At 36.5% G+C, this 14,015-nt stretch overlaps 1 protein-coding gene across 1 annotated transcript in view; it reads left to right on the top strand.

Annotated features, from left to right (window-relative positions):
• Nucleotides 1-14,015, top strand: part of CD44 (CD44 molecule (Indian blood group)) — a 52,454-nt gene that overhangs the window by 17,803 nt on the left and 20,636 nt on the right. The window contains exons 2-8 of the mRNA XM_026034769.1: nucleotides 1,868-2,033; nucleotides 5,197-5,333; nucleotides 6,834-6,905; nucleotides 7,472-7,714; nucleotides 9,219-9,314; nucleotides 11,695-11,820; nucleotides 12,784-12,906. Of these exons, the coding sequence (XP_025890554.1) occupies nucleotides 1,868-2,033; nucleotides 5,197-5,333; nucleotides 6,834-6,905; nucleotides 7,472-7,714; nucleotides 9,219-9,314; nucleotides 11,695-11,820; nucleotides 12,784-12,906 (963 nt within the window). The remainder of the gene's footprint in view (nucleotides 1-1,867; nucleotides 2,034-5,196; nucleotides 5,334-6,833; nucleotides 6,906-7,471; nucleotides 7,715-9,218; nucleotides 9,315-11,694; nucleotides 11,821-12,783; nucleotides 12,907-14,015) is intronic.

The raw sequence follows: 14,015 nt of genomic DNA, 5'->3' as shown, positions 1-14,015 counted from the left end.
ACAATAACCTCAGTTTGCCAGTGAACAAAAGCAGTTGGAGGAGGAATGCATACCCTGATTACTATCATTTGCTTTGACGTTTATCCTATAGCAGAACATTGATTCAAGCAAAATGATGTGGAGAAAGCTTGCTTTCTATTCATATGCAATGTGTCAATGTGAATGTTCATGAACCGCATTCCAGGTCTTGTAGGAAAGCAGTTATTACTTGTCATTTTTGGTCTCGATGGACTAGACACCCCAATAAAATATTTGGATCTGATTTGTCTATGTTTCCCGTTCTTGCACGTGGAACTTATATCAAGATAAATGAGTCATGCTCCTCTCTTCACTATGAATAACAACTACTCGAAGTGTGCTTTGCACTTGTCATTCTAGTCTGGAGTTGCAAGCGTGTTTTTCTCTAGAGGGAAAGGTGGGGCGAAGCAAAGGTAATTCGCATTGCTTTGAAGTGGCTCGAGTCTTTCCTCATTTTCTGTGCTCACGTTATTATTAACTGTTTCTTAGTTGTTCCTGTATTTAAAAAAAAAAAAAAAAGAAAAAAAGAAAAAGACAGTAAGGAGATGTGCGTTTTCCCCTTGTTTTACTCAGGCACAGATTTTTCCCTGATTACACCGTCTTACCCACTGTACCTGCTGTGCTGCATAGGCAGTATCTTCCCAACATAAAGCTGAATGGAGTGTGATCTCCCCCAGGCTTTAACCCTTTATTCCATGTCTACACTGAAGGGTACGAGGCGCTCCCCTACCGCAGGCTTTGCATGCACAACTGGTTTAGGGTTCCCAGGCTGAAGGACAGAAAATAAGTTGTGCAATCCTGGTCGAGACTTCATTGAAGCTGCAATATAACAGACTCCAAGTTTTTGTTCTTGTTTTTTTTTTTTTTTTTTTAACTTCATTATTTTTATCCTCATATTGTTTGCTATTTAAAAGTGCTTCCACAGGTCAACTTTTACAGTGCTGTTACAATAAAATCCCCCTAAGACATCCTTTGACATTATAGAAGTCTATTGCAGTATGTGTCAAAATTCAGACAGTGGTGAGCAGTGAGATGTGTGAAAGTGAATTCAGAGTGCAGCAAGAGAAAGCCTTTCAAAATGGAGTGAAATACAGTGTACTGTAGAGCACAGGAAGTAGGTAGTTCATTCATGTGTCTTCTTATACAATGCATATTCAATGGCTGAGTGAGAAGGGCTTGAAGCAAATCTCTCAAGCAGTATTTAGCACTATAATGTGATTCTAGTATGCGACATTTATTCAGCTCTCTTAGTTTTTGTACCAGGTAGCTTATGCAAGACCAGAGTAAGGYGAGTATTCTGCTTTTGTCTAATAACAGGACACATTCCTGTTCTGAAATGGTACGTTGGCATGTATATTCAATTAAAAGGTCAAAATTGTGAAAAGATCACAATGTAGTAATTAAGGAGCCTTATAATCATAAAAGCTCTGGTTATATAGACATTTAATCTTTAAAGTATTGTTATGAATGAAATACTTTGTTTTAAAATGTATTTGAATATTCAGTTAGCTTTTCAGTAATGTGGCTTTAAAGACTTGCACAACATATTTATATCTTCTTCACTGTTTTTGTTGATGATATGTTAAAAGTGGCGGAAAGTTCAAAACGTATAGTGTTGCTTTTTTGGGGAAGGCTGAAGAGATATTGTGTCTGAGCCCAAATGTTATGGAGARGGCACTTTGAAGTGCTAGCTCTCTTTCTGAATGAACCTGATACTTGTTGCTGTCTTGCTTTAAAAACACTAAACTTGGAAATAAATCATTGCTAGGTCTTCAGTGAACCATTAAGGCCAATCCTTTGTAATCATTTATTTTTATTTTTATTTTCTCATTTTTTTTTTAAATAACAGAAGTCAATGTAAGCTGCAGATATGCAGGAGTTTTTCATGTTGAAAAAGATGGTCGCTACAGCATGACACGAAGTGAAGCAGTTGAACTCTGCAAAGCTCTGAATAGCACCTTGCCAACGCTAGAGCAGATGAGAAGAGCTCATCAACTTGGATTTGAAACTTGCAGGTAATTCGAAATTTGTAGAAAATATAATATATAATGATAGGTCCGTCCATGCATACTATAGTGTACTAATTATAGTTGTTTTCATACAGTTATTAATTAAATGGCCATATCATTCTTCAGTTACATTATTTAGGTGATAAGTAAGGAATCTTTCTGCATATTTGTTTGCGCTTGGAATAGTAATAAATAGATCCTTGACTGCCTGTWATTTTTTTATCAATTATTCTGTAGAAGGTCTATTGCTTGCAGATAATGTTGAAAGACAGCAACTGATAGTATAATAAATTAATAAGGTAGAAGTAAAATCATACTATATCACTGACTAATTCATAGTGACAAGTAGATGCAAAGTATGCATAACTTTTTAATGACTTAATGTAGGGTCAAAGACTGCAGATTGTACCTACAGGATAGGGAATTCCCTCCTATCAATCAATAATAAAAAGGAGCAAATGAAACTGTGAGAAATGAGCTGCCTGTTTTGCAGTGAAATAATGGCCAAAGTATTAATGCATCCCTATAATATATGAATGGGGAAGTTTCAGAAAAGATTCATAAAAATAATAAAACTTACAAAATCCTTTTGTCAACTGATTTAGTCACCCTCTGTAATTTATGACTTATGTGGAAACTAACGTGGAGAATATGAACTCTTCATTGTAGCAAAATATAATGGGATCAATTGACTGGAAGTTGAGAATAGACAGTTGAGGACTCAAAATTAAGCAAGAACTAGTGCAATAAAATATGCAAAGACAGTGCAATAGAAAGTGCAAAGATAATTATTGGTTGAAACAACTTATAAGTGTTATAGTAGATTCTTTTCCACATCAAATTTTTTTGGGATTGAATATTTTTTCCAAAGAATATACTCTAGTTCAAACAGGAGTCAATCTGGGAGAGTTCTATGGTCCATAACTAAGTCAGACTAGATGAGAACGAGATCTTGCTATGCAAAATGATATATTATGGAAGTCATCCTAAACATTTAGGTGTAGAAGAGAGGCTGCATTCAGAAGCTATAAACATGAAGGTTTTTTTTTTTAATCTAGTAAGAAAGATTCATATTGATGAAATACTTCTGAGGTGAATAMATTTCAGTAGATCTTCAACTGTATTAAAAGCTAAGATAAAAAGCAAATCTGGGGAAAGTGGAATTGGTCTTTTAATTCACTGAAGTAGAGAAGTTCAGTAGATATTTCTCCAAAATTGAAGCTTTCATTATTGAATTTGCTTTCAATTGAGAGTAGTCCTAATATCAATACTTCTTGCAACTGTTTCACATGATGGTGAGAGTAAATATCAATTTAGTCAGTGGTATTTTATTAATAAATGCATGAATGTTCTTTCCCATTGGTTTGCAAACTCCTGAGAACTGAATAAAAGCTTCTCTCAAATTAATAGCTGTATTAAGCAGCTTGTTTGGATACTGTGGAAAGATGCATGCAGTGCTTTGAAGATAATGTTTAATGTGTGTAAATGCCAAGCACTGTTATTGATGACAGCCTATGGCACATTCATTTTCAACCATGCCATTTCTTGCACTATATTACTTGCACCATAAATTAGGGTACAATGAACAGAAACACCCTGGTGATGAGTGTTGTGGAAGAATCTTTCTTGAGAAGTGCTAGCATTGTTTAAAATACTGCCAAGTAAAGACTAGAGGCAATTCTGCACAGTGAAGGAAAATTCCTGAATGACCAAGTATGCAAATCATTTCCCTGACGTTGGCATATGAACGTACCGAGCCTTCTGAATTGCCCACTAGATGTGGAGACTGAATCCTGACTAAGCGCTTAATGGTAGGAATTTCTAGTGTTTGGCAGTTAYGAGAATTCTGCAATGTGGAAAGTCTTTCCTGAAGTTAAAATGGAAGAATAATTGAAGAAGGAGTAGAAGGAAATATAGTTCACAGTGAGGAGCTGCAGTTTGTCATTAGCAATACAATTCTCTTTATAGCTTAGCAGAGGGCTGAAATGGGTATATAGGATATATAGAAAGAGTTCCTTCCTCCCCTCCATCCTCCCACTGTCTACTTCTGATGATCATGTGTAAGAAGTCCTTGTCAGTTAGCCCAAGCTTGAGTAAGAGAGAAAATACACTGTATATAATACTCAAAATGCATTTGGGATGGAGAGGGTGAATGAGATTAATCAACTGACTGCAATACAAGTGAGTGATTAATAGATTATACAGTGTCAAAATCATAGGCTCAGCTGGAAATGTCAATAATGCAATATATTATTCCACCTCCAAGAGAGACTTAGAAATGCAAGTATCTGCATGGTAGACATGTAACTGGAATAGGGTTCAAGGATTTAAAAAAAAAAAAAAAAAAATGTAACTGGAATAGGGTTCAAGGATTTAAAAAAAAAAAAAAAAAACTTGCAAAGCTATGAAATTTACTCCTCCCTGTTAATTGTACATCTTAAAAAGCAAAACAAAAACCAGCCAAACCCTAGTTCTTGTTACCATTGTATCACCCCTCCCAGCTAAATACATTGGAATTAATCAGATGCTCCAGAGTTGCCAAATAGTATTAATACATTGTGCATAAAGTAGCGCTGTGAACTTCAATCCTCACTGCAATGTGTAAACTCTGTACACCATGGCAGTAATGGTAAGAAAATAAATGGTAAGAATTCATAGATGGAATTATATCTGAACATTTATATCTGAACATTTGCAATCGTTCTCTAAATTTGTTCTGTAAACTGATCCCCAAATATCTCTCTGTGAAATAACACTTAGCAATGTGTTATGCTTAAGGTAATGAAAATGTGACTGCCTGAAGAAGAAAGAAACCTTTCTTTAGTGTCAGGTAATGCAACTTTCTACTGAATAAGGCGTGCATTTAGCCTTGCAACCCCTTACTTTCACTGCCTTGATCTGGAACCTGTCATCTTAGCTAATAAAATACTTAATTAAAATAGGTTTAGCTCTAGAAATTACATGGAAAATAGTGTTGAGCAGTTGGAGACTAGCTATATGTGAAAGAGGAGCAAAGTTCACATACAAAATTATGCATAATTCATGGACATTTTTTAAATGTGCAAGTAAGATGAAAAGCTTTTTCATAGCTTCTTCATGTTTGAGATATCTCGAATACTTGTCTCATCTACTATAATATATAATACAGTGTGTTTTCCTGTGTTCACAGGTACGGTTTTATATTGGGGCATATTGTTATCCCACGAATCAATCCCTATCATCTTTGTGCAGCAAATCATACTGGCATTTACAAACTTTCAGCAAACACAACTGGTCTTTATGATGCATATTGTTACAATGCAACAGGTATGTATATGTTTTTATGGTGTATTTTAGATATAAATTAATTAATAGTAATATGAGTGATCTAATTAGGATACTGGAACAAAGGCTTCTATATTAAAATTTCATCTATGTTGCAACTGAAAATAAATATGTTTTGCCAATATCTATAATGCCAGCAACAAGTTTGACCTGCTTTATTGTTAGCGTGTTTGGGGGTATATACTCTTAGTTTGGGACCTAGTAGCTTTGGAGCTGTGTAATTTGAATAGTGAGATACCACAGCCATGAATCTAAAGGATGTAACTGTTGCAAGTAATGGCATTCAGTTCTTCTGTTCATACACAAAGCTAACTTCTATAACTAATAAAGATTTGTACAAATCTATGAAGCTTCGGAGCCTACAAGGATCTTGGCTTTCATTTTCACTGTCTGTGATGTCTCCTCCAAACCTACGTTCAGACATTAGGCAGTTACATAGTGATGYAGCTCCGAAGCAGAATTTTTTGAGTTTGGAAATATCTTGCTAAATTATTAGCAAGCTGTAAGTAAAGTTGTGGCAGATGGTAAACACAGTATTTGAAGGTAAAAACTATACTAACTTCTGGTGTCTTGGATTTCAGCAGATTATTGCATTCACAGTGGGGAAAAAACAAATCCTACAGAAAGCTCAAGGCAAAATTCAATGAATATTTGAATGGTTCTGGTACTTCTGAATTTTATTCACAGTGGACATATCATGAGAAATCATAGTGTTACTGAGCTGTTGATCTACGCCAGAGAACTCAGTCAAAAACAATTCATAGACGGTTTGAGGCAGGCAGTAAATCTGTCACGCAGAGGTGCCTATTCCCTTGGGTGCAGGGGCATCGGTTCCCACTGGAGCTTTTAGCCCCTTCTGAGTCCTATTTCCTTCCTGAACAGATGACACACACGATAGAACCAAACCAGAGCAAGCAGAACTTACCGATCGGGAAGGTGTCCTCTGCAGCAGACCGCAACCAAGGACAGGGGGTTCCCACAGCTGGAAGGGTGTCAAGCTGCCACTGCTGCTCTGGCACTGGGGCTCTCTGCAGCAAAAATGAATTATTAAAGCTTTTTTTAACTGGTGTTGACTTTCTGGAACAATTATATAAAGGAAAAATCTAGTTAGCCAGCAGAGCAATATTGGAGTGTCCCATCAAGGGAACAGCATAAAGGAGACGTAGGTAGCAAAAGATTTGGATTTTTTTTTTTATTGTTCACTTGTTAAGATATTATTTTGTTATTATGTAAATTCTGCAAGTTTTCTGGGAAGTTTTCTGAACTGCCTTCTGGTTTGGGATCAAACCAAACACTATCGTCTCCAATAGTAGCCAGAAGTTCTAATGCTTGGAAAGACAATGTAATTTGGGAGTATATCATGAATATTTTGTAGACAGGTCATACCAATAAATCTTTGAAGCTACTTAATATGGTTTTATAAATGTTTATTTTAAAATAAGTTTCCYGATATTAATATTTTCTATTTCACTTCCTTTTCAGAAACTAGAGATAAGACATGTGAGCCAATTGAAAAGCTAAACACCTCTATGCTCAGTGATCGCAGCAAAATAGGTATTGTATTGATTAGAAAGACCTACCATTTGTTTCTTTCTCAGGATCTGATTTTTGGTTTTGTTTAATTATATAAAAATGTGTGAATATTATTTATTATTTTTAAAAATCAAGCCAAATATAAGAAAAACAGGGATGTTGTGCTCCAAGTAAAGCAATTAATCACTCATCTTCCCTTGGAACTTAGTTTGCCTCGAGCTACTACTAACAAAGATTTTATATATATGTATATGTATATATGTATGTATATATGTCAAATACCTATAKATAGTAGTACCTATATAGTATATATAGTTTGACAAAACTTTGGGCTTCTGACCTGTCTTTGACCTATACGATTTTGCTTAATATGACAGCTCTGCTCCATCCTGCTTAAGTTGCCAATTAGCAGAGTAACTGGAAGTGAAAGAAGACTCTCATAATGAATGACTTGTCCCTGYTCTAAATTAATTCACAGCTATTTCTCATTACTTTTATTTATTATAATGCTTAAGGCATCTATCACAGTGAAATATATCTATGTAGCTCCTAGATATTAACAGATGTTTAATTTCTCCTTCCAACAGTCATTGATAATGAAGACGGCTCACGTTATAACGCGGATGGCACCCGTCATAGTGGAGATTCCTCAACCTCAGGTGTAGATGACGAAAATGTAGGTAGTGGTTCAACACACGACACAACTGTAATGGATACCAGCATCAGAAGATCCTCTAGTACTTCGTATCTTGAACATACCACTCCAGTCTCACAGTTGCTAGATCATTCTTCTGGAGGGGGCGAAAAGGAATTTTTTCCAACAAATACTGGTAAGACTAGCAGTTTGCACTGTATCCTCTTTAAAATAACTCAGTGGGGAATTATGTTGCTAGCGAAATGATCTCATGAGGCTATGAGAACTAGGGTCTCTGAACTGTAGCTCTGTGTAGTAAAGGGAAAGACTGCAGGTCTGGAAAACAGAAGCATTCCAAATATCTAGGGACTATTTTTGTTTACCTGAGAGTAATATCTAAATATCTAGGGACTATTTTCGTTTACCTGAGAGTACATAGCAACTGATATCAGCATAGATTCTCACATACACCTTCCCAGGATGATGATAATAATTAGTTCTAAGCAATTACTCTTGTTCTTAAAATACTGATATTGATTTCACTAGAAAGATCAAAAACAAGTCTAGTAAAGGACACAGGTTAGGGAGGCAGATCCTAGAGATAAGGATTTTATTTGTTTTCTAATAGAATGAATGTAAGACTTGAATTTAAGAAATAAAGAGTAGTTTTCAGTACAAGTAATTTTTTTCTCTGTACAAGTGCAGTGGGGTTTTTTAGAATATATTCTTACTTCAGCATACTACAGAAGATAGAAGTTAAAATGCCAAACAAAAATATTATTAATAGGTTCTTCCCCCCAGGTAAAAATCCCAATTCAACTCCCATGAAGCCCCACCAAATACAAATTCCATAGTCTTTCCTAGGGCATTTTGGAGGGTGTAACCAAGTGCGGTATTAGAATATCTTGCCTATATTTTCCTTTCTTGTGGAGGTGACTTTTTTCTTTTTTATCTTTTAGTTTGCTTTTAGGTCATTTTCTAAATGTAGTTTACTTTGTTGATCTCTGAACACAGGCTTTTTATCAAATCATTCATTAGTCACATAAAAGTGAAACATACTAGTAGTTTACATTATTGTAAGCTGCTGCATAACTATTGAAATTTATAACCTTTCTTTGAGCCAAATCATTAAGAATATAAAATGACTTGTCACTGCTGGTGATTGCAGGCACTTTATGCTTGTTGTTTTTTTCCAGTGTAATGAACAGCATGACAGACAAATGCTAGTATTTTCCTCCTGAGGAATTAGTGCAAGAGCCATTCCCCAAAGTATACGTCATGCACTTTAATTGCTTGCAATGAGAATTCTTGTTACCTCTCTTTACATGCATGGCTTAAAAACCAACAACAACAAAAAAAAGTACAAATAGCTTCATTCAGTGCTTTGGATTCCATGTCCAAATGATGCACACTGGCAGTGAGAGCTTGTATCACCTGAACAAACTGTTGTCAGAATTTTCATTATCACTGTAAAATATAATTTTCTTAAAATAATCTAATTTTGTGATAAATATACTCTGTTAGTAAAGCAAGGGTAATTGGGACTGTACTTGTATGAAGAACCTGTCCTKGCTCTTTCTCTTCAATTGGACCAATAAATGCAGAAATAGGGACTTGCAATATAGCATAAAAGTAGTTGTGAGTATAMTGAGTTGCAGCTCAGCTAATGAAATACTAACAATTTATCCACTTTCATACAGATTATGAATTTCCTACAATATCATCTGACATGCCTTCAGTGCCCATAGCTGATGATTTCCCTGAAAAAGGAGATGGAGAGCAGCCTGCAAGTACTAGTAAGGTTTATGTATTATTATAACTAACTCAAATATATATATGGTGTTACAGCTGCTTTTTTCTTCCAGCAGGGCATTCTGGTAAGTGGGGAGATAYATATTATCTCCAACATTGCAAAAACATGGAAGGACATTGCTTTCTGGAGTGGCTGAATCAGAAATAAACTTTACTGTCTAGTGAGAGTCACTTATTCAAGGGACGAGGGGAGCCAAAACATTTATTGTTATTTTAATGTTTATACAGGATTTAAGAAAGTATTGTCGTTTTACTTATTCTGTTTCCCATTGCCTTTTTATCACATCTATTTATTCTATGAGACATCGCAAATTAATGCAACCAGCTATCATTTGAAATTATGATTTTTATTGCTTTCAGAAATAGGAAGGACATTTTGATCAGTTTTGTTGAGYATACATCTGTTTGTCATTCTGATTGGTTTACAGTTGTGAAGGTAGATAATTCCATGTCGTRATCATGGCTTTGCTGTGCTTTAAGTGGCAGGTCCAATTGCCAGCCTACTTATGCACTGCAAAAAAATGAACTTTGTTGGTAGCAAGAGGTACAAGAAAATTCTGGGCTTGAAGAGGTTTCAACATAGTCTCAAATAGTTAACGGTGTTTAACTACAAGCTGCTTTTTCCACTTGCCCTTAAAAAGCTATGCTGAGTGGCAAAACTCCCATATTTATATCTGCTATCTAGTGCACAGCAACTACAACAGATAAATAGAAAAAAAAACTCCAAACTTTTAAAAAATTCCACTCTTCAAAGTGGAATCATAGATATATTCCTATTATGTTTCTACGTATAGGGAAAGGTAATATCAGATAGGCACTGCATTACCAGTAAGATACACCMGTCATATTTGAGTTTAGTGCTCATCATGTGTTATCTAGTCTTCTTCAATACGAGAGACACAGAAAAGAAATCTAAAGGAAATAACACAATGTTAGATAGTCCAGTGGGTTACCCTTTCAAACTATATGTTGCATGTGCATTCAATAATAAACCTTCTCATTAGTCAAACTCCAGGAAGTATTTGTGAAAAATCTTACATTCTTTTTTTAATAAAGACTTAAACTTTGGTAGAAGAATCCATGGGATTTTTAATGAAATATGTGTAATTACATATCTATAAAATAGGAATAGTATATGTGTGTGTATGCACAAATGATGACATTTATTAAGTCTCTTCTGCTGGTCATAGTGATACTCAACCAGAGCATATCTATATGTCAAAAATATGTATTTCAATATTCCTAAGAAYTTTCTTTTTTTTTAACACATTATCCATCATTCTATTTTTGAAATAATTTTGACTAATTTTGATCTAATTTTGGACATTGACCACTGTAACCCTCTATTTCTGAGTAATAAAGAGTAGGAGTAGTACTAAATTTAAGGAATAATAGGTGACCATTGGATGATAATACGCTTTTTTAGTCAGGCTGGTTTTCATAGAATCAAGATTTGCTGGGCTTTGCTGCCAAAGTGACCACTCTTAGAAAAAAATGCAGTTCTGTGTTTAATACGATGCACCTTGCAGTTTACAGGTAAGAAAAAATAAGTACTGCAAAGTGAAGAAGGTCTATTTGTCTTGTTYAGTTTTTTGAACTTTGGTTTCTTTTGCACTTTCTAATGCTTTAATGTATTACACAAAAATGATTAAAGAAAGAAGTGTTGTAGAAGTCAATCTTGAAGACTTTTTTTTTCTGAATGAAGTTTTGAAGACTATTCTACTGAATTAAGAAAAAGTCCATATCTCTCTTCCTCTTCAAAATATAGAATATAGTTTTAAATGCTGATAAAAATATTGCTTGTGAAGAATTGTTCAGAATACAAATATTTGCAGGAAGACATTTTGAAGGAGATTTTGCCTGTCTTTCGGYGAATGACTTGTGACACGGCTCTTGTTGCAAGCTCTGCTTTTTAGTTTCAGTGCTTCATAAGGTTCTTAGCAGAGAGAGCGGTTAAGGTGGCTTGCCTGAGGGATTTCATTTTCTATGGTGTGCATGCTTCTGTTAGACTTGTGTGCTGTATTTAGAAAACAGTGGGGGATATTTCATATTTCACATTCTATCTTTCGCAGCTATAAAATCTCTGCAGAAATCATTGACTTTGCTGGACTTTCRGAGCTGATAACACAGTCTTATACTTCAGTAAGGTGTTTCAAACTTGATGAACACTAAAACCATTGGGTTTTTATGTTCTTTGAGGAATGTATTGATACCATGGGGTTCATACATTCGCTTTGCGCTCGCTTCCGTCTCAGTGGCATGAGCATGCTGAGGGTGCCGGTGCTGGTGGACTTGACTTTGCTCGAGGAAAAGCACCTCTCAAGAAATAACAAGTTCTCGGTTGAACAAACCATGTCCTAACAGCTCGGGAGCCTCATCGTGATGACCTGGAGAAAGCCACCACCCAGGCTCCGTGGAATCCCTTCTTGCACCAGTGGTGGTGGTCAAACCCCAGAGACAAGGCACAAGAACCAACGCAAGCAGCAAGGGGTAAAGAACGTCGTGCTAAGAGGGGTGTTTTGTTTCGGGGCAGAGTYTCCTTGGTGCAGGAAAGCAGCAAGTTTCAGAAGCTCTAAGTGGAGGGGGCCTTGGCTGTGTGGTATTTGCTGCTGCTTTTTGTTTTGATTTGTTTGATGGGGATTAGAATCTCTCGCTCACTACACATTTCACATTTGATAGACATGGAGCCCCTCATTTAGCCTGGCAATGACACACCTCCTGAGGAGGTTCTCCACCAATGGAGAAAGCAAAAAGAACTTCTGTATCAGTCATGTAGATCCCACCTGTGACAAGGATTCAAAACGTCTTTCCTCTCTTTAAGGGGGCAGAGAAAACATGCTGTATGGGCTATAAAGTGGAAAATAAATGAGCAGCATTTTATAAACMACTTACCTTTTTATTTGCTTAGCTTAAATCAGGGAGGAAGATTTGAGGGGGAAAAAAAGTAGTAGCAGGACATGTGTCTGATTTTTTTTGTTCTTTTCTCTTAAAGAAGAAATGTGTACATTTTTATTGGCAATAGTATTCAATATCCCATAATAATGAAAGCTGTGAGGAGAAAAAAAAAAGAGAGATTTCAAAAGTTTTCTTTTCATTCTAAAAATAGACATGTGATCCTAGATCTTCCCTGTCATTTAGGAGTATGCAATTGACCTTAATTGCTTTTTCCATAGCTCAGCTATAAGGGAGAAGGGTTTAGTAAATGCTGAGCTGTGTTTTGGGCATTGAAATATAGATAACAGGTACCTTGGGGTAGGTAACAGGGCTGTGGCATTGTGGTGAATCCTTTATGGGACAGAAGAACCAGAGGAGAAATGGAGTAGTGGCAAGCAAGGATCACATTTTGTGTGTGACTTTGGCTACAGGCATTGCAGGGGAAAGAGGAAAGTGTAGGTGCTGTCAAATGGCAGCCTTGCAGGTTAGGGCTTCATTGCCAATTTAACATCACCACAGCAGATGTGACTTCAAGTGGCAATGGTTCAGATGACGAAGACTCTTCAGAGGAGACATTTTACTCAACAGTGTTTCCAGACCGGGATGTGACTGTGGCCAAGAAAGAGTATTCTYCAAGTACTAGTAAGGAATTCCCTTTATGTTTTTCCTCCTATTTTTTCCCTTTGCTCTACCTGACTTTTATCCTCCTTTGCCCACACCCGTATTGAGGAAAGAGTGATGACTCTTGTGATCTGCCGTTGCTTCAGAAAGTCCTGCCATGCTTTGGGGAAAATTGCTTATTTAGATCTTGTGGGTTCCAATTCTTAAAAGGAACTTCTACTGCTGTTGGAATTGATGTCCTGGTTCTGTGTACAGTAGTTTTGTGGGCTTCCTARGCAGGAGGTTGTCTCCCAAGTAACAAATCCTTTCTGCAGGGATCTTCCAACCTGTGTACATGTGGCACAGTAAAATCTGTTTGCATGCAGATACCTGTTTAGCTTGCCTAGCACAATGGAAGAAATGGGTGTTGTTTCTTTTCACTTCTCTAAGTGAAAAGCTATTTCCATCCTTAAACATCTGTGACAAACCTATGGAGCATACTACTTGAAATGTAATGTTATGAAAAAATTCTGTGCAGGAGGAGGGATATAAGAAAAGTAGAGGTCTGTCTTTCTTTCCATRACGTGCCTACGCCTAACAAAAATATTTCTGGTGTGGATTTTGCTGAGAACATCTGTTTAGCGGAGTGCATGTGTCTTTCAAGGGGAATGGCCAGTGTTCTGAGGTCTTTGGTAGCATTGGCTTSATATCATTGTTGGTAGAGAAGAAGGCTGAACTAATGGGACTGCTTGTTTCTGGGTGTCTTTTCTGTCTAGTGTGGACCTTTCTTACACCTTTTGTATGCATTTTTATATCAAGACTCCAAAYGGGATGTTCTGAAGGCTCTTTGAGGCTACCTACTCTCTCTCCTGCTGGCCTGTGTGGAATTCATTAACCTTAGTGGATCTCAAAGTCTTACCAAGATCTCTAGAGCTTTTTGTCAACTTTTCCCTATGGATGATGTGTTTCTGGGAATGGCCCCTAGTGCCTTTCTCTGGCTAAGTATTTGAGGAATGTATTGATACCATGGGGTTCATACATTCGCTTTGCGCTCGCTTCCGTCTCAGTGGCATGAGCATGCCGAGGGTGCTGGTGCTGGTGGACTTGACTTTGCTCGAGGAAAAGCACCTCTCAAGAAATAACAAGTTCTC

Source organism: Nothoprocta perdicaria, unplaced genomic scaffold, assembly GCF_003342845.1.
Source record: "Nothoprocta perdicaria isolate Ctin4 unplaced genomic scaffold, notPer1 scaffold_15, whole genome shotgun sequence".
NCBI lineage: Eukaryota > Metazoa > Chordata > Aves > Tinamiformes > Tinamidae > Nothoprocta > Nothoprocta perdicaria.
The sequence above is the reverse complement of the archived record's forward strand: the minus strand, read 5'-3'. Positions and strand labels throughout refer to the sequence as shown.